Source organism: Delphinus delphis, chromosome 1 (genome assembly GCF_949987515.2).
Source record: "Delphinus delphis chromosome 1, mDelDel1.2, whole genome shotgun sequence".
NCBI lineage: Eukaryota > Metazoa > Chordata > Mammalia > Artiodactyla > Delphinidae > Delphinus > Delphinus delphis.
The window spans coordinates 108,426,427-108,448,711 of record NC_082683.1 but is presented as its reverse complement, the minus strand read 5'-3'; the positions used below and the strand labels follow the sequence as shown (position 1 = coordinate 108,448,711).

General features: G+C 48.4%; 1 protein-coding gene across 10 annotated transcripts in view; it reads left to right on the top strand.

Annotated features, from left to right (window-relative positions):
* Positions 1 to 22,285, top strand: part of PI4KB (phosphatidylinositol 4-kinase beta) — a 29,647-nt gene that overhangs the window by 1,136 nt on the left and 6,226 nt on the right. For 2 of the 10 annotated variants that reach the window (XM_060029746.1, XM_069541350.1), the window contains exons 2-9: positions 7,297 to 8,233; positions 12,817 to 12,861; positions 15,283 to 15,510; positions 16,882 to 17,109; positions 18,769 to 18,878; positions 19,467 to 19,571; positions 19,985 to 20,108; positions 21,055 to 21,320. In XM_060029746.1, coding sequence (XP_059885729.1) covers positions 7,325 to 8,233; positions 12,817 to 12,861; positions 15,283 to 15,510; positions 16,882 to 17,109; positions 18,769 to 18,878; positions 19,467 to 19,571; positions 19,985 to 20,108; positions 21,055 to 21,320 — 2,015 coding nt within the window. In that variant the 5' untranslated portion in view covers positions 7,297 to 7,324. Of the gene's footprint in view, positions 1 to 1,722; positions 1,975 to 6,461; positions 6,706 to 7,296; positions 8,234 to 12,816; positions 12,862 to 14,480; positions 14,912 to 15,282; positions 15,511 to 16,881; positions 17,110 to 18,768; positions 18,879 to 19,466; positions 19,572 to 19,984; positions 20,109 to 21,054; positions 21,321 to 22,285 lie in introns of those variants that run through there. The other 8 variants (XM_060029766.2, XM_060029776.2, XM_069541353.1 and 5 more) reach the window with 7 other exon arrangements.

Below are 22,285 nucleotides of genomic sequence, written 5' to 3'. Positions count from 1 at the left end.
CCTCCCTCACTCTTATCCCTGTTGCCGCCGTCCCGAATTATTTTAAGTCGTCAACCCTTTCCACATCACGACGCCTTTTATAATGTCCATCCATGCTGTCTTTCCTCGTTGTATGTGCTCCAGCCCCGAATCTTTCCATGGCCTCTGCCTTTACCCCTTTTCCTATTTTGTCCCTTTCCTCCGATGTCTCTATGCCACCCCAGCACTGGGTTCCCCTTTCCCTGATCTAAAGATTGTGGCCCTCTCTTCCTCTGCTGCTTCTGATTCCGTTACCCCACTGCCACCCACCCACCCACCCAGCTCCTGGCTTCCAAGAATTGTCTGTTCCCTTCTCCTGAAGGGATCTAGGCTCTCCCCATCATTCCCAAAGTACTACTTACATTCTCCTTTGACCTTAAGCCTTACCCTTCTTCTCTGGAGTGCTTTATGATTCCCGTAACTTTCTTTAACTTCCCTCTACCCTTCCTCAATTCCCCCAACCTCTGGAGGTTTGTTTCTGTAGAGGAGAGATCTGACAGTGCCCCTTCCCATTCAGGATTTCCAACTTCAACACCTCCCTCGAGTTTCAAGGGTTTTGCTGATCCTTGTGACACTTGGTTCTGTTTTCCCTATGGTCTTTACGTGTTCTCTGTCATACTCTTTACCTTTACATACCACTTATTTCTGGATCAGCTAAACCTTGAGCTAAGAAGAAAATGTGTTGGGAGGAAGGGGAGCCTCAGCTGTCTCAGGCTTTTCTCTGGACAGTAGGGTGTTTCTGAAGGATGGAGCAAGTTTAAAAGAAGTTCCTATCAGATTACACTTCGTTGGAGGAACTAACAGTCCTGCATGGAAACTGAATGAGGTTGTGAGAAATTTTGTTTTGGATTATTTAATTTTAGGCTTGTCTTAAAGGGATCACAAATTGAGTCTCCTCCCACTCCTAAGAAGAATCAGTTTACTGTCTGTGGCTTTGCTAGAATGGTTTTGGTTGATTCCTTAAGAGTTTAGGCCTGGAGTGGGGTTGGTCAGGGGGTAACTGGGAAAAGGAACATGAGACAATGGAAAGAGCTTGTATATTCAGAATCAGGACTCCTGAGTTCAGCATGTGACTTCTTCACTTGACCTTTAGAATGACTTTTTTTGGGAAAATGGTCCACTGTATAGGCATCAGTGCAGTAATAGGCTTATAGCAGGATGTGGGTTGGGGGACAAAATTAGACTTAATTATTTGTTTACAAAACATTCTGGGTTCCTCAGACACAAGGTATTTATGAGTAGTGATTTAGTTGTTCTGAGAATTTCCTTTCATTCTGGTCTCTCTGTTGGGCCTTTCTAGTCTTACAACCATGGGAGTAAATCAGTTTGAAAGACAAGCTCCAGGCCAGCTTCTTTCATCTGCCTAGCTTTTTTCCCCCACTGCTGTAAGTTGCTGACCACCTTTGCTGTTCCTCTTGTACTTGAGCCATAACTCCAGATTCTGTAGATGGAAAGTATGTTTGTGGGAAAGTCCTTTGAAGAAACTGGCTGGAAAAGAAAACTTGGAGTGAGTTAGGCCTTAGGAAACTAGTTGCTTCCTTGTATGCCATGTCTCTTGGCCTGCGATAGCGAAGAGAGCATATGAAGTTCCATTCATCTTCCTACTCTACGCCTGTTTGAAAGTCATCATGCTGCCTCATCCCACTTCTCCCTTTGTCTCCCTCCTCGTTAGCCAGTGTCCAATCTCATAATTCCCCTTTTTAGGAGCAGCTTCACTCCTTGGAAGCACCCCCAAAGAGAAGTCATATTTCCCCTAGTTTCCCTGCTTCCTTCTCAGCGCTGGGTCCACACTGCACAAGAACATGTTTGTTGAATGCCATCTAAAGCAGCAAATTGAGATTCTTTGATTTGGGGAAGAAGTTTGAGAGGGACCTCTCAGTAACTGGCATGAGACAAGAGAGGGCCTAGTTCAAGTGCATTTGGAGCTTGCAGCAGGAAGGAACAATTCAGAGAGAGGTGAGTGTACAGGTTGCTTTCTTTGCCATCTGTCTGTTACAGCAGGGGCTCCCAGAGCTGGCTTGGGCTGTCTGGCTGGAATCTGCTTATACCAGCTCTATAGTCCTGAACAGAATTCTCAGCCTGATTCAATATTGACTTAACTACCCAGAGACCACTGCTCTCCCTACCCTCCTGTTGGTAGCTTGAGAATGCCCTCTCCCCTGATGCCACCCTGCCTTGGGGCCTTGGGTAAGTGTTTACCTGGTTCCTGGTAGGGCTTGAGCCTGTTTGACTGCTCGGCTCTTTGTTTCTACAGGGAGAAAGTTGTACTCAATCTCCGTGTTTACCGTTAAGGTTAAGGGGGAAAGATGAGCTCAGACCTCCTTAAAGAAAGGTTTGAGTTAAACCTTGAGATGTGAAGAGGAAATTCTTAACCACAGAACAGGCAGCTTAGGATGATTAGGAGTCTCTTTAGAAGAGCAACTTCTTTTAAAAATTACTACTAAAGGGCTTCCCTGGTGGCGGCAATGGTTGAGAGTCCGCCTGCCGATGCAGGGGACGCGGGTTCGTGCCCCGGTCTGGGAGGATCCCACATGCCCGTGAGCCATGGCCGCTGGGCCTGCGCATCCGGAGCCTGTGATCCGCAACGGGAGAGGCCACAACAGTGAGAGGCCCGCAGACCGCAAAAAAAAAAAAAAAAAAATTACTACTAAAGGCATACATGCATTTGAACAAATCCAATTGTACTTAAAGAGTTTATAATGAAAATCAATACTCCCTTTCCCTTCATCCCTACTCCTAGAGTTAATGTCTTAATTATTTCAGTGTTTTTCTCTGACAGTTATTGCCATAGCCTTAGATAAAATGCTTGTGCCTTTGTTTCTTAGTTTATTAATTGTTACAAAAGAAGATTGCACTTTAGAAGATTCACACCTCTTGCTTATATATTGTCATTTTTATTTCTACCGGAAGCCTGTGTAACTTTTTTTTTTTTTTGGCTGCGTTGGGTCTTTGTTGCTGCGCTCAGGCTTTCCCTAGTTGCAGTGAGTGGGGGCTACTCTTGCGGTGCGCAGGCTTCTCATCACGGTGGCTTCTCTTGTTGCAGAGCACGGGCTCTAGGCGTGCGGGCTTCAGTAGTTGTGGCACTTAGGCTCAGTAAGTAGTTGTGGTTCATGGGCTCTAGAGTGCAGGCTCAGTAGTTGTGGCGCACAGGCATAGTTGCTCCGCGGCATGTGGGATCTTCCCGGACCAGGGCTCGAACCAGTGCCCCTGCATTGGCAGGCGGATTCTTAACCACTGCACCACCGGGGAAGTCCCCTGTGTAACTTTAAATAACATATTTGAATCTTCTGTTCTTTCCATTAACTTTTAGTAACCTCTCTTAACTCTACCTTGTAGGATGAAGATATTGGCTCCACTACTCTTTTTTCCAATTCACATGATCCATCTCAAAGGGGTCTTTTTTTTTTTTTTTTTCCAAAGGGATCTTTTAAAAGGAAGTGGAAAATTGAGCTCACCTATCCGCTTGGAGGCAGAGTACTAAATTAGATGATCTCTTAAGGGTCATTCTATGAAAATACAGAAACATATAAAAATGTGAGGATTGGGGCTTCCCTGGTGGCGCAGTGGTTGAGAGTCCGCCTGCGGATGCAGGGGACATGGGTTCGAGCCCCGGTCCGGGAGGATCCCACATGCCGCGGAGCGGCTGGGCCCGTGAGCCATGGCCGCTGAGCCTGCGCGTCCGGAGCCTGTGCTCCGCAACGGGAGAGGCCACAACAGTGAGAGGCCCGCGTACCACAAAAAAAAAAAAAAAAAAAAAAAATGTGAGGATTGATCTGAAGCAATTGTATTTATCTAGTTCATGGAAAAAGATTTTAAGAAGGGAGTGGTGATTAACTGAGTGAGGAAATTGATTTGGGGCTCCTTATATCCTGTGCTACCAGAGAACAATCCACCAAGTCCTTTAACGGAGGCCATGGAGGGTTGTTTGCCTAGAATCTTTTGAGGTGATGAGAGGCGGGAAGCCATGTTAAGTGATAGCATTCCCTCCCCCCGGAGTCTTCTGCAGACATTTACTTAAATGCTCAGTCACAGAACACATGCATATGTACCCTCTCTATCCTGTTTCACTGCTGCTGTTCTCTGCTTTGCCCTGAACAACCCTCTGATGCTCAGCTGAAGATTCCCTGCATTGCCCAGACATAACGTGTGGAGCCAGTCGGTTTTCAACATGCCCCCCACACCCCCCAACACACACCCCTTTCCTAGAAGCCAGCTGCTAGTCTGGGGCGGGTTGGCCTCTTCAGTTCCCTTCCAGTCTCCCTGGAAGGCCAGTTTAGGCTCCCAGTGTGAAATGTGGAGCCTCAGTTGTCTGAATGTCCTTGAGAGCCGTAGGAGTCATTTGATCCTAGAGGTCTGGATTTCCTTCTCTTGTGTTTTTCTTGTTCTCTGACTTATAAGGGGAAAGGTGGTGAATACAGAAACTGTTTCTTCCTTTTTCACTTTCTAGTCCTTTCACTCTCTTTAGAATAGTTACTTATCAAAGCTATATTTTCTTTGCATTTGAAAATGAATGAATTGATGTTGAGGACCATCTCTGGATTTAGGTTTGGGAGAATCCATTTCTTATTTCTTATTGCCTAAATTGCTAAATTTCCTTCAACTCCTCCTTTTCCCCATGACTTGCTTCAGATGCAGGCAGTTCCTGAGGCTCAGAAAGGCCAGGAGGGAGGCCTAGCTCCAGTTTGGTAGTTTCTAGTGGCAGAGCTGCCTATACCCGAGAGGAGTTTGGTTTTCCTCCTTCTCTTGACATTGTCTGTTCCCTGGATAGTAGAGGCTGCCAAATTGGGGACCTGTTCTATTCAGCGGGAAGTCCCCTGAATACTGTGATGTGGGATTTCTAACTGAGCCCTGGAATAAAAGAAATGATGGTCTCCTTTCCTTCCTTCCTGGTGCCAGTAATAATCCCAATTGTGACCATTTCCAAATCTTTTGTGTTTCCTAGTGAAGTCTGAGATGCTGTTTGTGGAGGATGTCTGAACTTCATTTCCCTTGCAACTTTTGAAAAGTGGATTTTTAGGAGCTTTTGGTGACTTGGAAGTCTCTGGAGTAGAGGAAAAGAGAAAAATGTGCCAAGCATAGAGAGATTGAGAAAAAAGAGTTGGTTGTATAAAGTGATTGAGGCTGTTGTGTGAGTTTCTAAGCAGACCTAAAAGGTAGTGGTCCCAGTTGAATTTGAGTGACCCTCTGGTGCAGAGTGTCCTACAAAGGTGCGGCAGGGAATGACTAAAGCTTCCTTCTTATTATTCCTGTGCAACCCATAGTTGCGAGTAGAGACAGATCCGCACAGGCAGCCATGCTGGTTTTACTGCTCAGAGGGCACTGCCTAATTTGGGAGAGAGCATAGTGAAAGAGTTGCCACCTTTTTGCTGATCCCAAGCTCAAAACTGCATCAGAGAAATTACATTCGGGGATGAACTTCTTGCTTGACAGAGTTAGGAGAAAGATAAACCAAAGTAGCCATTTTTGATGCTTTCTGAGAACTTGAGTTCCCCATCTGTCTTCCTGCAAAACTTTAGTGGTTGACTGCTGGGAGTCAGGGAGCTGTACTATATAATGTTGGGCAAATGAAGGTAACCTTGAGTCTTAACATTTCAGAGGTGCAAGAAGAGGCACTGGAAGAGTGGCAGTGGAAACATGGGCTTTGCAGAGTGACTAGAGAATCTGTATCTTGAGCCTTCTTCCACTTACCCAAAGTATATGCAACCAGGTTCACTAGTGTCAAAGCTGATGTCACTATCAGTTGGAAATTACCTGCATTCCAGCTCCACAGTTGCTTCTGCCTTTCTCTTGCTCATGCTCTTGAGTGTGTCTTAGATTCCCTCTATTTGTATTTTTGTGAAAAGGCCTCTGAGTCCATTGCTGACTACAGCCAGACTCCGGAGCTGGGTTGATCTGACATTAACAGTGTGCCTCTCCCAGTCCTTGCTTTGAAGTTTCCTCCTCTTCTGCACTGATTCTCCTGATTTGGATTTGGTGAGGCTCTGAAGAATCATTCTAGAACGGCAATGGCTTTTATCAACAGTGTTCTCTCGCTGACTTTCCTTCTGAGAGTCCCTCCAGAGAGGGATTCTTGGTTATGTGATTCCTGCCCCTCCCTGTTCTTTGGACTTTCTAGACACATGAGTCCCAGCCTGATATCTTTTTGCCTTCTCACAGCCCCTTCAGTTCTTGGGGTGTATGTATGAGAATGGGGAAAGTAGTGTTGGGATAATTGTTTTGGAAGAGTCTCAAGTAACGAGTATTAACTGCAATTCACTTCCCTTATAAACAACATGTGTGTGTGCACACGCATTGTTTACTAACCTTTTAGGTGATTAGGATTCAACTAGCATTTGTTAAGTACTGCTGTGCACCAGGGACTCTGTTAGATCCCTTTACACACATAAAGTTATTTATTCTACACAGCAACAATAAGAAGTAGATATGTTTTTCCCATTTTGCAATTGAGGAAACTGAAACTTAGAAGATAATGTGGTTTGTATAAGTTTACACATCTCATAATGGCAGAGCCAGGATTTAGAGCCTCAGCCTATTTGACTCCAAGTTCAGGAGTTTTTCCACTCTCCTTCAGCTGCCACTGCACTTGAGAAAGGGAGAATGATGTCATGAAGTCAGACGAACAGAGAAACGGCACAGTTCAGCAGGGATGATGGTTGTTTTAGAGCTTTTTCTTCTCAGTGAAGCCTGGTATGGTATTTCTTGGGAACTTTGAGTCTAAAAGGGAAGGTAAGAAATTATCTGTAACTAGAAAAATACATGAAGATTTTAACACTAAATAAAGGTGAGATGTTCAGAACCAGTGTATGGAGTGTTATATGAGTAAGAAAATACAGTTCAAAGAGGAAAAGGAAAAGGTTATTGGCAGGCATTTAAAGGGAGATATGGAGATAGAAAAGCATTTGAAGAGTTGGGGACAAGGGAATTAAAACCAGAATTGCTTCCCAGTCTACCTGAAGAATTTGTAAACCTGTATGAACAAAACACATATAAAGCAGCATTCTGCAAATACAAGTTAAGAATAAAGGCTAAGCTGAGTAACTAAGTGCAGAAGGAATGAAGAGTAATGTAGCAATCAGAAGTGGAGGGAGGTAGTCAGGGAAAGCTTCCTGGGAGGAGAGGACTTTTCATCTGATTTTGAATGAGTCCAGGAAGACATAAAGAGAGGAGGTGCCAGGGAAGGTTTCATGGCGAAGGGAAGACCTGAGGATGGCACCACTAACCAGTGTGTGTACGTGTCTCCCTTTCTGTTCCTTTCTCCCTCCCTCCTTCCTTCCGTAGCCTGGAAGCTCGAAGTCTGGCTGTGGCCATGGGGGACACGGTAGTGGAGCCTGCCCCGCTGAAGCCAACTTCTGAGCCCACTCCTGGCCCATCAGGGAACAATGGGGGCTCCTTGCTAAGTGTCATCACGGAGGGGGTCGGGGAACTATCAGTGATTGACCCTGAGGTGGCCCAGAAGGCCTGCCAGGAGGTGCTGGAGAAAGTCAAGCTTTTGCATGGAGGCGTGGCCATCTCTAGCAGAGGCACCCCACTGGAGTTGGTCAATGGGGATGGTGTGGACAGTGAGATCCGTTGCCTGGACGATCCACCCTCTCAGATAAGGGAGGAGGAAGATGAGATGGGGGCCACAGTGGCCTCGGGCACAGCCAAGGGAGCAAGAAGGCGGCGGCAGAACAACTCAGCTAAACAGTCTTGGCTGCTGAGGCTGTTTGAGTCGAAACTATTTGACATCTCCATGGCCATTTCATACCTGTATAACTCCAAGGAGCCTGGAGTGCAAGCGTACATCGGCAACCGGCTCTTCTGCTTTCGTAATGAGGACGTGGACTTCTATTTGCCCCAGTTGCTTAACATGTACATTCACATGGATGAGGACGTGGGTGATGCCATCAAGCCCTACATCGTCCACCGTTGCCGCCAGAGCATTAACTTTTCTCTCCAGTGTGCCCTGTTGCTGGGGGCCTACTCTTCAGACATGCACATTTCCACTCAACGACACTCCCGCGGGACCAAGCTCCGGAAGCTAATCCTCTCAGATGAGCTGAAGCCAGCTCACCGAAAGAGGGAGCTGCCCTCCTTGAGCCCAGCCCCTGACACAGGGCTGTCTCCCTCTAAAAGGACTCACCAGCGCTCTAAGTCAGATGCCACCGCCAGCATAAGTCTCAGCAGCAACCTGAAACGAACAGCCAGCAATCCTAAAGTGGAGAATGAGGATGAGGTAAAATTCCCGGGAGGGACAGGGGTAAGCAAGGTGGCATGGAGCCAGGATGTCTGACATAGGGTTCCTCTGTCCTTTTCTCTCCGTCCCTCTGTTTCATTTCACTGATAAAAGCATGGAATGTTAGAATGGAAAAAGACCTTAGAATTCATGTATTCCAGCTGCCTCATTTTACAAAGGAAGAACTTGGAGACCCAGAGAGATAAAGTGACTTTCCTCAGGTCATATAGCTAACAGCAAGGCTGACACTCCTGACTCTGTCCAATGTGTTTTTACTAAACTGCACTTCCATTCTCTTACTGAGAACTGTGGCAGAGACCCTCCCCAGCCTGACTTGAAACCTGGGATATCTACCAGGACCTCTTAGAGCAGCAACCATGGGGGAGGAGAAGGGACCCTGTGTGTGAATTTTGTGTGTGCTGCGGGAGGGGAGATGTTAAGTAGAACCTCAGCTTCATTTCCTAGCCACTCCTCCTCATAATCCCTCTCCCCCACTCCCTGAAGATCCTGCTGTTTGTTGACAGAAGGGTGAGGTTCATTCCCTATCATTGAGGCATCTGCAGAATGCCCTCCCACCCGCCTTTCCTTGGGGGAAAAGATGTCTTGTCTTTTTCCCATATCATTTGGGAGAAGCACAAAAGGAAGAGGGAAGCAGTCCTGGTAATAGAGTAAATCTTGGGCATACCCAGTGTCTAGTCAAGGACCTGAAACCTAAAGAAGAGAAAGCAGCAGTCAGGGTATCCCATTTAGGATATAGAGCAGGGATGAGATAAGCACATGAGTAGGTTATACCCACCTTTCATTCCATATCTGGACAGATAGCAGGGGAAGTTGCCCAGTGGACAACCAGTAGTATCAGTGACCTGATGTCCCAGCCAGACAATGGTGCCCCAGTCCCCACCCCCGACTCACCACCAGCCACGCTCCCATCCTGGCTGCCAGCCTAGCCTAGAAAAGAAGGGAGAAAAGAACGAGGAATTTGCGTTGTTGGAAAATGCATATAGTTGTGCTGGCATCTGCCTCTGTGGGGCACATAACCCACCCACGTTTTTGATACAATGGGACTTCTTTCAACTAGAGAGAGGTCAGAGTGACTAGGGAAGGGAAAAGACAAGAGCAGGGGAGACTACAGAGCCTGGTCTCTCTGGAAATTCGGTATTTTATTATGAGAATAATAGTGAAGCTGAAGGAACTAACATTTATTGAGCACTTAATACGCGCCAAGCATCATGTCAAATACTTTACACTTAATCCTCACAACAACCCTAAGAGACAGGTATTATTTTACTATTGAGGAAACAGCTTAGAGCGGTTAGATGATTTGCCCCAGGTCTCTCAACCAGTGCATATCAGACCAGGCCTCAGCTGTCAGAGTCCATATGGGGAAGAACAGCCTAGGCCTTAGCCATGAAGGTTTCCACATCCATGCACAGGCAGAGCCCAAGTGTTCTCAGAACCAGAAGAGACCATTTTCATTTCTGGTTGAGCTTGGCAGGGCAGCCCAGGGTCATGAAGGGAGGCTGTTGCACAGCAAGAAGAATCATCCAGAGCCGGTGGGACTAAGGTCGTGAAGTGTTTGGGAGCTCCTCCTCTTGGGGCATCAGAGGGAGCCTGTATCAGTATGAGTGGGAGCAGCTGCAAGTGAATCCCTTGGTGCCTCTTGGCTTTTCTCTGCAGGCATTTTGTAATTCTCATCTTAGGACCAGAAAAACTGAGGCCTCTGGCTTTTCTTACTCTGTGTTGGTCCTCAGTCCCTCTTCCTTGCGTCTAACTCCTGCCTAGGATGGGATTTGGGGTGATGCTGAGACACAGTTATTCTGTGAGTGCTTAAATCCTCTAGGTTGGCTTCTCCAGCTGCCATTCTTCCCAACCTGGCTCCTTTATCTTGGGTCAGTAGATCCAGGAAAGGAAGGAGATACCACGTCCCCAGGCACTCCCATGTTATCTGATGCTGGCAGAAAGAGACATCTGAATCCACTGTGTCTCCTCAGGAAATGTGAGAGTGAGAGTCACCAGGAGTCTAAGCATTGGAGTCTTCAGCACAGAGGTCTCTCCAAACCCCCTTGGCATTTTGAGGATACATCTTTCAAGGCCTTTGTCTCCCAAATACCAAGGGAATTGTTTTTCTTTCTTTCTAATACTCCTTCTCCCCATCATGCAACATTTATTCACTCAACATACAGCTCTTGAGCTTGTATACTGTGTGGAGCCCTGCACTAGAGGCAGTGGAGGATGTAGGATAAAATGCTGTCTTTCACTCCAGGAACTTACAAGGGAGTATGGAGGTGCATTAACTAGGAAATTGTTTACTTTGTGGCTCTTGATTTTGTATCCTGAAACTTCACTGAATTTATTAGTTCTAACAGTTTCTTGGTGGAGCTTGTGACTCTCTTGAAATGTTGATTCCTGCATATGAGGAGGAAGTATACAGCTTCCTAAAACAAAACATAATTATCTCAGGTCTGAGCAGAGACTCCAGAAGGAGAGACACACCGCTCCCCATCTCTTGCTTTCCTGTGGGTTCAGAGTTTAATCCTACTTTCCTGCCACCCGTAGGGAAGCTCAGGAGGGTGAAGAGAGGCCTCAAAGAAAAGGCCCAGGTGCTCATACAAGTCTCTTCCTGCCTGGGGTATCCCTATAGAGTTCTTCTCTGCCCAGATCTCACAGAAGGTTGTTTTCTTTTAATGAGGAATCCTTTACACTCTCCCCTGCATTCAGAGGGCTCTAGCACTGATTCCTTCCATCCCCCACCATTCTCCACCCTTCCAAGCCCACTCCTTCAAAGCAGTTTCTATCAGCCTAGTCAGGGAACTCTGTTAAGGCAGTTTTGCAGTTGTAACCAAATGGTAAATATTCTGGCATAGGGTTGGGGGTGCAGGGGGCAGTAATTTAGCTGCTAGCCCCGCACCCCACATAATGACACTTGTAGATCAGCTTTGTCTTCTCAGGGCTGTAACCTTTGTACAGAGAAATATGCTGTGTATCACACTGTAAGCCCCAGCAGGCCTTTCAGCCTAATAGAGTGTGATGTCAGCTTCTTGGCCTCAAGCTTTTCTCCTTGGAGCTGACTCAGTTTGAGTGACTCAAGCCTACAGTGTAGGAGAGAGGAGCAGGTCATGATATAACTCCCTTCCCCCAAGGCTGTTAATGAGTCAGGACCGTCCTGTCTGTAGGAGAGTCAGCTGGAGCGTGGCTCATGGAACCAATATCCTGCCTGCTGTTCCTTCCCCACCCAGCTCATGAGTAAAAGTTGAACCAGTAAGTCACCATAGCCTCTAGCATCCTCGCCTCAATTCTCCCTCCCACCCCTGCCCAAAGCAGTTGTTGCCTTGGGAGAGTGTTCAGCTTGGCTTCTGCCTCAAAGTGCCCCTCTCCCTAGGTTCTTCAAAGAAAGACCTGACTAGAGGACCTCCAGCTAGAATAGAACTTAAACCGTGGAATTGAATTAAGTAGTTGCTTGAAACGCGGATTGCAGAGTAGCTCAGTGACCACTGCCCTCCTGCCCTGGGAGTTCCTTGGACTTTGTCTCTCAAGTCCAGGCTGCACATTTGTGTACATGTATTGCCCCTTGCTGCACATTTGTGTACACGTATTGCCCCTTCTTCCTGCTCTGGGAGACCTTCGTGGACAACGCAGGATGGGCCTGTGCACGAGCTGCAGCAGAGCCGCTGAATGAGCTTCAGTACCAGCCCTTTCCCCTGTTTTGCTTACAGACACCAGTAAGACATAGGAATGGGGTGAGGTTTTAGCTAAATCCCCTGGGCTGGGACTAGGACAGCTGCTGCTGCTCAGCTACTCAGCTTTCTCAGATGGATTCAGCTGGTACCTGGCTCCCCAACTTATGTCAAAAAAATTGTAATTTATTGAGTATCATGTGAAATACCCTGATAGGAAGCCTACAGAAGTTTGGTAGGTAAGAAAGTTATTCATCCTTAACTCCCAGCAGCATCTAGCCCAGAAGTTTCATGCTCATGGGTCCATGGTATCCCTTGTCACATGATTGAAGGTTGGGATTAGGTTTCCCAGGGTGATGATGAGGCTGATTAGAGAGGAGATGTACCTGGCACTGAAAGTTTAGCTCTTCTGCTTCCTCCTTGACGTTTCCAAGAAGCTGGAGGAACATGGGATTTCCAGCGTGGGGGCCATGAAGCTTGTTAAATTCAGTCTCTCGATGGTGGTCTCCATGGAGAAGGGGTTGGTTGAGAGCATGTGAGTGGATGAAGAGGAAGCAGGGAAGCTTGGCAGCGCGCTTACCTCCCTGAGGGATCCAGCTTTAGGATTTGTCCCAGAAGGAAGACTTGTGCAGGCAAGAATAGAAGGGAAGAAAGTGAAAAGCAGAGGACAGTGTCTCTTCACCCCTCCTGACCTCAAGGTTTGCACTAGCTTTCCAGCATCTTCCACAAGTGTCAAGATTCTGGGCAAGTGGCATTTGTGGGTTGACTTTCTTTCATTAAAGCGGAAAGGTAGAGAGCTACACAAGAGAAGCAGTTATGATCCAAGTTGGAGCTAAATTCTTTGCCTTTGTCTCTCTCCCTTCCCTCCCCGCCCCCTCCTTCTCCCCTTGCCCTCCGGCCCTTTCCCAGGAGCTCTCCTCCAGCACCGAGAGTATTGATATTTCATTCAGTTCCGTAAGTGGGGCCAGGCTGGGACTGGGTGGCAGGCTCCCCCCATGGCCGCATTTCCTCTCCGTCCCCAGGTCTTCTGAGTCCCCAGGCCAAGGCTAGAGCTAAAAGGTGCCTTTTCTTCCTGGGACATCAGCTCCTCCCTCCCAGACCTGGAGGAGCCCCCTGCTGTTTATTGCCAGTGCTCTGAGCCCAGGCTGAGTGGGGCTCAGCTGATCCTTCTCCCAGAGACAGCTGGGATGCAGTGCAACTCAGCCCCCAGCTCCTGGGTCTCTAGAGCAAACAGCTGGGAGAGAGGTAGAATTTATCCCTGGATTGGAGCCAAAAACTGCTTGGCAGGAAACCCTGAGGATCCTGTTTCTCCCACCCAGAACCCTTTCCCCATGGCTTGTGCCATCAGACCATCAAATACTTATTCAGTGTCTTCCAAATGCTAGGCCCTGTGCTGGGTGAGCTGACCCGAAAAGCAAACAGGATTTGGCCTGAAGGAAAGTTTTGCCTCCCCACAGCCAGTTTTCTTTTCAACTTCAACCACATTTCTTCCAGGTCTGAGTTCTTCCCTTTCCCAGCTCACTGCCCACGATGTTCCTTAATCCTCATTCTCCTTTCTTGTTCCCTCTGAACTAACCCCTGACCCTCTGGTCCCACAGGGTCTCGGACCTTGTTGCTGGGCAGAGACGTGAGAGGAAATGCTGGACCCTCTGGGAGTTTGGATGATTTTTTTACACTTTATTTTTGATTTGTCTACCCAATCAGTTTGTTCTGTGCTGATCCCCTTTCAGTCATGATTGTGGCAGTGCCTCTCTCTCAAGGCCTGGGGTCATATTTCCAACATGCTGATGTGACTTAGGGGCCCCTGACCCAAATGCTGAATTGAGGATGGGAAGGAATTCTGTTGTTTCTAATCTGAGATAACTATGAATTGTTTGGGGTGGAGGGTCCTTGGGACCATGACCATTTGCCACCTGAGTGGATGGATTAGGAGATAAGGATGAACGAAGGAGTGAGTCTCCAAATTTCCTTTTCCTTTCTTTCTCTTTCTCTATTAAGCCCCTGGGATATTTCCAGGGACCACAGAGGTCTAGTTCTATTGTCTTCCTGTCTTTATCTCTGTTCAACCCTGCCTCCCAAAGCATTCCTGACTGATTCAGACACCCTGTTTTTCATTATTGTATGGGGACCTGAGCCAGCCCCCTGTGGGGTAGAGGCTGAGAGATGAGCTGTCCCTTTGAACCCTGGCTCTGTGCACATGCAGAGGTGGGCATGGTACTGTCCAGCTTTCAAAAGAAGTTCTTTTTTGCAGTGTGAGGGAGTGAGGGTAGAAATTCTCACTCAGGAAACTAAGCAAGACACACAGAGAGGGAGAGAAGCCTGGTGAGTGAAATACTACTGTTTCTATAAGTGGATGAGATAACTGTTCTTATCTAGGTGAGGAGAGATGGAACGGGGTGGCTATCCTGATAAAATGCCCCTTACGGTAGAAGGACTTAGGGTGGGAAAAGAGCCCTTCTTCCTGTCTAGCTGAGTCCATCTTTTTCCCCATCCCCACCTTACTCCCCAGACTGACTTTGCCCTTTCTGAGAATGAAGTGTCCAACGTGAGCAGCCAGTTTCACAGGAGGGAGCTAATATGGGGAGCCTAGTCCCTGAGTGGTAGGGGAAGAGGATCCAAGGAGGATTCACTGAAAGACAGGTCTTCAGGGCCATCATCAGGGGCTGAAAGGAGCTATTGTTTTCTCCACCCACCTGCCCACCCGTACCTCCCTCCATCTGCTTTTCCTTTCCCCATTGATCATTCCCTCATTAGTGCAAAGTCAGCTCATCCTTCCCTCATCCCCTGCATGTGCATTGACCCTTTGTGAGAGATTGTGGGGTGGACAGGGGGATGCCGTTGAAAGTATCAAAAGTCACTTATGGATTGAGTCCTCCTTTGAAAGGGGAAATACTGACTCGCTGTTCCCCTCCTTAGCCTTGTGGGCCCTGGCGGAGACCCAGCCCAAGCATCCAGGTGGGGAGAGGGACAGCCTCATTCTTGAGATGGGTGAAGCACTTCAGGTGTAAGCAGCATTTCTCTCTGGGTCCCTGGCTAACCTCTCTGGATGTCATCCCCCCACCCATCTTGAAGCCTTGGGACAGTTGCTCAGAAACTCAAGTCCAAGAGAAGAGGGGTGCACCTGGTGACCTGGATTCACACATCACCCCCTTACCCTCAAGAACTAGCCTGTGGAGAAGGACTGTGCTGGCTTTTCCACCTGTTCCCAATTCAAGTTGACAGGGGTGGGTGGGATCTCCTACAAGGGCCTAAAGGTAGCTCCTTCCCTGGAGTTCTAGAGACACTGAGACTCCTGCCCTGCATGGCCAGGAGTGACTGGGCCACTTTTTTCTATGGTTTCTTCACCATCTTTTACTTCACCCCAACCCCCTGTAGCCCGTCAGACTGGCTCCCGAGCGAGAATTCATCAAGTCCCTGATGGCGATTGGCAAGCGGCTGGCCACGCTCCCCACCAAGGAACAGAAAACACAGCGGCTGATCTCAGAGCTCTCCCTGCTGAACCATAAGCTCCCTGCCCGAGTCTGGCTGCCCACTGCTGCCTTTGACCACCACGTGGTCCGCGTGCCCCACACCCAGGCTGTTGTCCTCAACTCTAAGGACAAGGTAGGTGGGCTCTGGCCCAAACCATACCCCTCATCTGACTCTACTCCTGTCGTTGTCCAGGGTGTGTGTATGTGCCCAGGGGTGCCCCACCAGCATCCTAGACTCCCTCCATAGCCCACGTGCACGTGTCAGCCTTGACTTCACCTGAGTACTGTTGTGCTTCCGAGGGCCCTCCTGTCCCCCTTCTTGGGCTTTGTTTTTCTGGATCAAAGAGGCCTGATCTTTTCAGCTTGCCTCTTGCCATGTCTCAGGAGAGAGCTGCTCTCCTCCCCTCCTCACAGTCCTTTTGGTAGCTTTTCTCCAGCCCTTCTATAACTCTTAGGCTTTCCAGGTACAGCAACAATGAGAGTAGAGAAATCTTTGTTTCTAAGACCTTTTCTGATCACAGTGGGCAGGGAGAAGGAGAGAATTAGCTAAATTAGTCTGCTGGTTGAAATGAGCACTAATGGTTCAGATTTTTTTCCCAGAAGACGTATTGAAGATTAGAATCCTGCTTGGAACGGTGCCCAACTTTTTCCCAGTCTTTTTGTCTGTTTTTAGGACAAGCCCACAGAGGCATTCAGGCCTCTCTGAATGGGTGGTAATTGATGGTTTGGAATGGTTTTGCCAGGGTGCTTCATCTATACATTTTGAAGCTCAGCTGAAACATTTTAAAGACCTGTGTACTCTCTCAGCCAAATTCTTTTTTTTTTTAAGACAGTGATGTTAACAGTTTTATTTTAAAGTATCAATATTTGCATGACACCAGAAAGTATATACTTTGGCAACTAACTTCCCATGAAAAACTTCAGCTGTCAACTTAAAACTGAGGGGATACATGATTTTTCAAAATACTTTTAGGAAGTACATAAGCAGAATAGTGTGTGGACCACTGCTTTACGAGACTGTGTCCTGATCAGTTTGGAGGACACCTCTTGTAGTAGAACCACCTGGGGAAGGTGGATGCCTTTTTAAAAATGCAGATTCCTGGGCTCCAGCCCCAGACTGAGTTACTAGATTTGGGTTGGGCCCCAAGTAAGTCAGTTTTCAACGTGCACCCCAGGTGGTTCTCATGCAAACCAACATTTAAGAAGCACTTCAGGGGAAAAAACTAGTATTTTACAGTAGTTCGGCCATGGCTGAAGAGGGAAACACCTCAGGTATGTTTTTAATTAAGGAGAGAACTGAAAGACGCTAAGAATTGGAGCTCACAAAGTAGCAGCACCCATAGGATAAGTTCCTGCCCTAAATATGGCATTCCTGGTGTCAGGGGACTGATGGACTCAGGTTGGAGCAGTAGTGGGCAGCAGGAAGAACCGTGTTAGCAGAGTTGAGGTTTGGGGGGAACAGTGGTGGAGGTAAGCTGCAAATACTGTTCTCACTTACCCGCAGGCTCCCTACCTGATCTATGTGGAAGTCCTCGAATGTGAAAACTTCGACACCACCAACGTCCCCGCCCGGATCCCGGAGAACCGGATTCGTAGCACCCGGTCTGTAGAGAACCTGCCCGAATGCGGCATCACCCACGAGCAGCGGGCAGGCAGCTTCAGCACTGTGCCCAACTATGACAACGATGATGAGGCCTGGTCGGTGGATGACATAGGCGAGCTGCAGGTGGAGGTGAGGGAGCTCCAAGGGCACAGCACCTATTCTGGAACTTTCAATGTATTTGAGACAACACAACACACCCTGAGGCAGGCTGAAGCAAGTACCCAAATGAGTGCCATAGGTAGTGACAGGTGTGAGAGGGGACAGCTCTGAACAGCTCTGGTCTGGAACAGATTCAGGTGGAGCTCATTTTCCTGCAAGAAGAATTTAGGCTTACTGTAAGAAGGAACTTCTAAGCCCAGGGGAGTGTGAAAATTTTAATCAAAATATACATTGAACACCTGCGATATAAAGTTGTCTTAGGAACGCAGAGAAGAATCATTCATACATTCATTCATTCAAGAAATGTTTATGGAGGGCCTTTGTGCCAGCCCTGAGTGCTGTGTGCTAGTAAACAAGGCCTGGCCCCTGCCTGCAAGGGGCTCATGACCTAACAGGAGAGAGAACAAGGCCAGTCAGCAGGAGATGTAGTGTGGTGTGATCCAGGTTGTGCTGCAGAGGATGGGGTATCATGGGAGCACCTGAGAGTGGAGGTAGCACTTATTCCAGACTTGGGATTGGACACGCCCCGAAAGATTTCTTGGAGGAAATAATATCTCAGCTGAGGCCTGAAGGTAGGTAGGAATTAGTTGTACAGAGTATTCCAGGCAGAGGAGACAGCAAGTGCAAAGACTGGAAGACATGAGAGAGCTTGGCCCATTTTAAGAATAGAAAGAAATTTTGTGTGGCTGTGATGTGTGGTCATGAGATGAGGAGGTGGTGAAGAATGAGACTGGAGAGGCCGTCATCGGCCGGATTGTAAGAAGGATCCTGTAAGCTGTGGAAAGAAACTTGGATTTCGTTCTGGGGTTGTAGGGATCCAGAGCAGGATTTTATTAGAGCTGTAGCACAGCCGGATTTCACTTTGTGGAAAGGCAGACTCTCCACTTGAGCTTACAGTCCAAATGGGGAGGCTGGATGCAGACATTTAAGAAAAAAATCTATGTATAAGATACACAACAAGGCAGTGTGCAGTAAGTGATCAATGGGGTTAAGGAGAAATGCACTTGTACAAAGGAAAGAGTAAAGAAGGGACTTGATATGGACCTTGGGGTCTGGTAGAATATTTTATAGTTAGAGAGAGATGGGGAGATAAGACTGAATGACTTAGGTTGAAGAAATTGCTCAAAGGAACCTAGCGTGGAGAGGGTCTTTTCTGGACCCTAAGGGAGAATGCGTCCCTGGCCTTGGGGAGCTCTCAATATAAGGCTGAAAGTTCAGCTTTCTGTGATGGTCATGGCAGTGGTTTGCAAACTTGAGTGCGTTAGAAGTCTTCCGGAGAACTTGTTAGAAATTCAGACTTCCAGATCCCATTCCCAGTAATTCTAATTCAGATGGATGGTGGGATTTGGGAATCTACGTTTTAGCAGCATTCCAGGTAATTCTGATGGAGGTAGTTGACACATTGAAAAACACTGCTAGAGGATCTGTGTGGGGGGGGGGGGCCTAGGCAGTTTGGGGTCCAAGTGGTCAGGATGGTGCATAACCAGGGGAGGCTTTTTGGAGCAGGGTTTGGAAGGGAGGGCTGATCGTGTCTTGGAGATGGCAGCACGCAGGGTGATCTGAGGAGGAGGTGAAAGAGGCAACCCCTGTGCTCAGCGCTTCTGACCTGCAGTCCCCTGCTCTCCCCAGCTCCCTGAAGTGCACACCAACAGCTGTGACAACATCTCCCAGTTCTCCGTGGACAGCATCACCAGCCAGGAGAGCAAGGAGCCTGTGTTCATTGCAGCAGGCGACATCCGGTATGGCCAGACCATGTTGCCCGTCATTTTTCATCCCTCTCTTAGGCACTGCCTTCCTCTTTGTCCCCTTCCTCTCTGTCAGCCTGTATCTTTCCCTCTTCTCTCTCCTTACTCTGTCCATGTCCTGAGACCACCAAACTTGAGGCATTGAAGGTGTGGGTTGAGAAATTACTGAGCTACTACAGAAAGAAGTTACATTTTAAAAGGACTCCAAAGGAATGAAAGCACCAGAGGAAGGAATTACAACAGCGTTTCCCAGAGTGGGTCTGAGGACACACGTGTCAGAATCCAGGGAGAGGGAGGAGATCTTGTTGGAAATGCAGATGCGGGAGCCACACCTGTTCTGAATGCAGAATGTTGGTAGGAGAATGGGCAGGGCCTGGTAATCTGCATTGAACATGATTACAAACCACCAGGTTAGCAAAAAGATATCAGTGGTGTGTTTCCTTCCATGAGAGTCTCTCAGCCCAGGTTTCTATCTCTGTGTGCCCAGAATCAAGGAAACAGTGCAGGAAATGCTGGCATAGACAGGGACATGAGGATCTGGGGTATCTCCTCCAAGCAAATGATATAGTTTCTTCCTGCTAGACGGCGCCTTTCGGAGCAGCTGGCTCACACCCCCACAGCCTTCAAACGAGACCCAGAAGACCCTTCTGCAGTTGCTCTCAAAGAGCCCTGGCAGGAGAAAGTGCGGTGAGTTGGGTGGGGTCCACCATCCATACTGTCTCTCAGCCCAACACCCGCTGGCAAAATCCATCAGGCCCCCAGGCGGCAGTCTGAGTCCTTACCTTGTGAGGAATTTGATTTGGATTTTTTTTTTTTTTTTTTTTTTTGCGATATGCGGGCCTCTCACTGCTGTGGCCTCTCCCGTTGCGGAGCACAGGCTCCGGACGTGCAGGCCCAGCGGCCATGGCTCATGGAGCCAGCCGCTCCGCGGCATGTGGGATCTTCCCAGGCCGGGGCACGAACCCATGTGCCCTGCATCGGCAGGCGGACTCTCAACCACTGCGCCACCAGGGAAGCCCTGATTTGGATTTTTGATAGAAGCCGTGTCTCTGTCCTCAACCTGGCATCACCCTTTGACACCTTTTTGCTTTTCTTCACAGGCGCATTAGAGAGGGCTCCCCCTATGGCCATCTCCCCAATTGGCGGCTCCTGTCAGTCATTGTCAAGTGTGGGGATGACCTTCGGCAGGAGCTGCTGGCCTTCCAGGTGTTGAAGCAACTGCAGGTAAGAGAAGGGAGGGAGAAAGAAGGGAAACTCAGCCCACGTGCAGCCCACCTGAGGTGATCACGCAGGTCCTTCTGCAGGGAGCTCCACTGGAGACCATCTTCCTGCCGAGGTCTGAGTTAGATTTACGTTAAACTAAGCTGGTGCTCCTACCAGGAAGTACAGCCCCGGGAGCAGCTCCACAGCGACCTCTTGTGGCCCTTTTATGACTGGCACCTGTTCTAATCACTGATGGGAACTCCCAACTGATTTGCAGCAAGTGGGTTGCAGTGGGCTGAGATGTCAATCCCTGACCCCCAGGTTAGTTGCCTACAAGCAACTTCACCTGTTTAATCAGTTCTTTATATAAATATTTTCATTTTCTGGAGAAACTTTCTCTGACCCTAAATCCTTTTTGGTCTTTATCCCTGTTCTTTCAACTTGGGTTAATAGATCCCACTGACCCAGCTTGGGAGGTGACAGCGAGGTTTCCTATTCTCCCTCCCTTTTTTGGATATCTCTCTGTGAGATACCTTTTCCTACATGCCACCCTGTGTCTTGTCACACCCTGGACTTCCTTTCAAAACTTCCTGGTTCTGGGCTTCCCTGGTGGCGCAGTAGTTGAGAGTCCGCCTGCCGATGCAGGGGACATGGGTTCGTGCCCCGGTCTGAGAAGATCCCACATGCCGCGGAGCGGCTGGGCCCATGAGCCATGGCCGCTGAGCCTGCGCGTCCGGAGCCTGTGCTCCACAACGGGAGAGGCCACAACAGTGAGAGGCCCGCGTAACACACACACACACACACAAAAACTTCCTGGTTCTCAGTGGGATCAGGGGGTTTTACTCACTTGGTGGCCTAGAATTCAAGGCCACTAAAGATGGGAACTGTCCAAGGTTGGGGACAGAGGGGATTTTAGCCTCCTACCCCCATTTAGAGAGAGTCACAATGCCTCTGTGTTTCCTCACAGTCCATTTGGGAACAGGAGCGAGTCCCCCTGTGGATCAAGCCATACAAGATTCTTGTGATTTCGGCCGACAGTGGCATGATTGAACCAGTGGTCAATGCTGTGTCTATCCACCAGGTGAAGAAACAGTCACAGCTCTCCTTGCTCGATTACTTCCTGCAGGAGCATGGCAGTTACACTACTGAGGCATTCCTCAGTGCCCAGCGCAATTTTGTGCAGAGTTGTGCTGGCTACTGCTTGGTCTGCTACCTGCTGCAAGTCAAGGACAGGTAGGTGAATTCCTGTCCCTTGTCCTAACCTTTTCTTCAGGGTTCCCTCTGTCCCTTCATTTATTCGTCATGACCTTCCATTGCCAAAATGTAAAGATGAAACAAACAACATATTTTAAGCAGAGACAGACACGTTCATGTGCCATTAAGGCTAGGAGGCAGACTGACAAGTACCAGGGTAAGGGCCAAAGAAGTGAAGGATTTATGGGAGGAGCAAGGGTTTGAGCAAGCAGGGTTTTGAAGGACGAATGAGAATGAGGACAGAGAAAGCTGTGGGGGAAGGATGTCCCAGGCAGAGGAGACCGCTCGAGGTGATTAAAGCTTGGGCCACACTGCATGGCACAGTAGTAGCAGTGACGTCAGATAAGTTGAGGCCAGATTAGTGGGGCCTTCATTATGAGGCTGAGGAGTTTTATTCTGCAGGCAGAGGGAATGCCATGATCCAGTCTGTGTTGAGTGAATGTGCCCTTTGGCACTGTGGATGAGGTTGGATGTAAGTGGGCCTTTGCAGTGAAGCTAGAGGTAGTGAGGCCTGGCCTGAGGGCAGTGGTGGTGACTGATGGCAGAAAGGAGCAGATGGATGTGAGACACATGGTGGACACAGAGTTGAAACTCCCAGCCCTAAATGCTCCTCCTTGTTCCAACATATGATTTCCAAAACTCTTACATATCTGTTGTTTTGCCCAGAGCTGTCGTTTCTCTCGATATCATGTGACCTTTATGAAGCTCAACTTCGCATGTAGATGAACAACATACCGTATAAAGATAATTACACCCTTGAGGCTCTGCCTTTTAAGACAGTCTCCAGACAGTGACTCAGGGTCAATACCTAGAATGCTCCTGTGAGTTGTGCCTCTCCGAGGGCATAGGGCAGCTGTCCTGGGAAAGCACTAATTCAGTGGCCTGTGCTTCCAGTGACACGGCAGCACCTTAAGATCAGCTAAACAGAAACGCTTATCAGAATT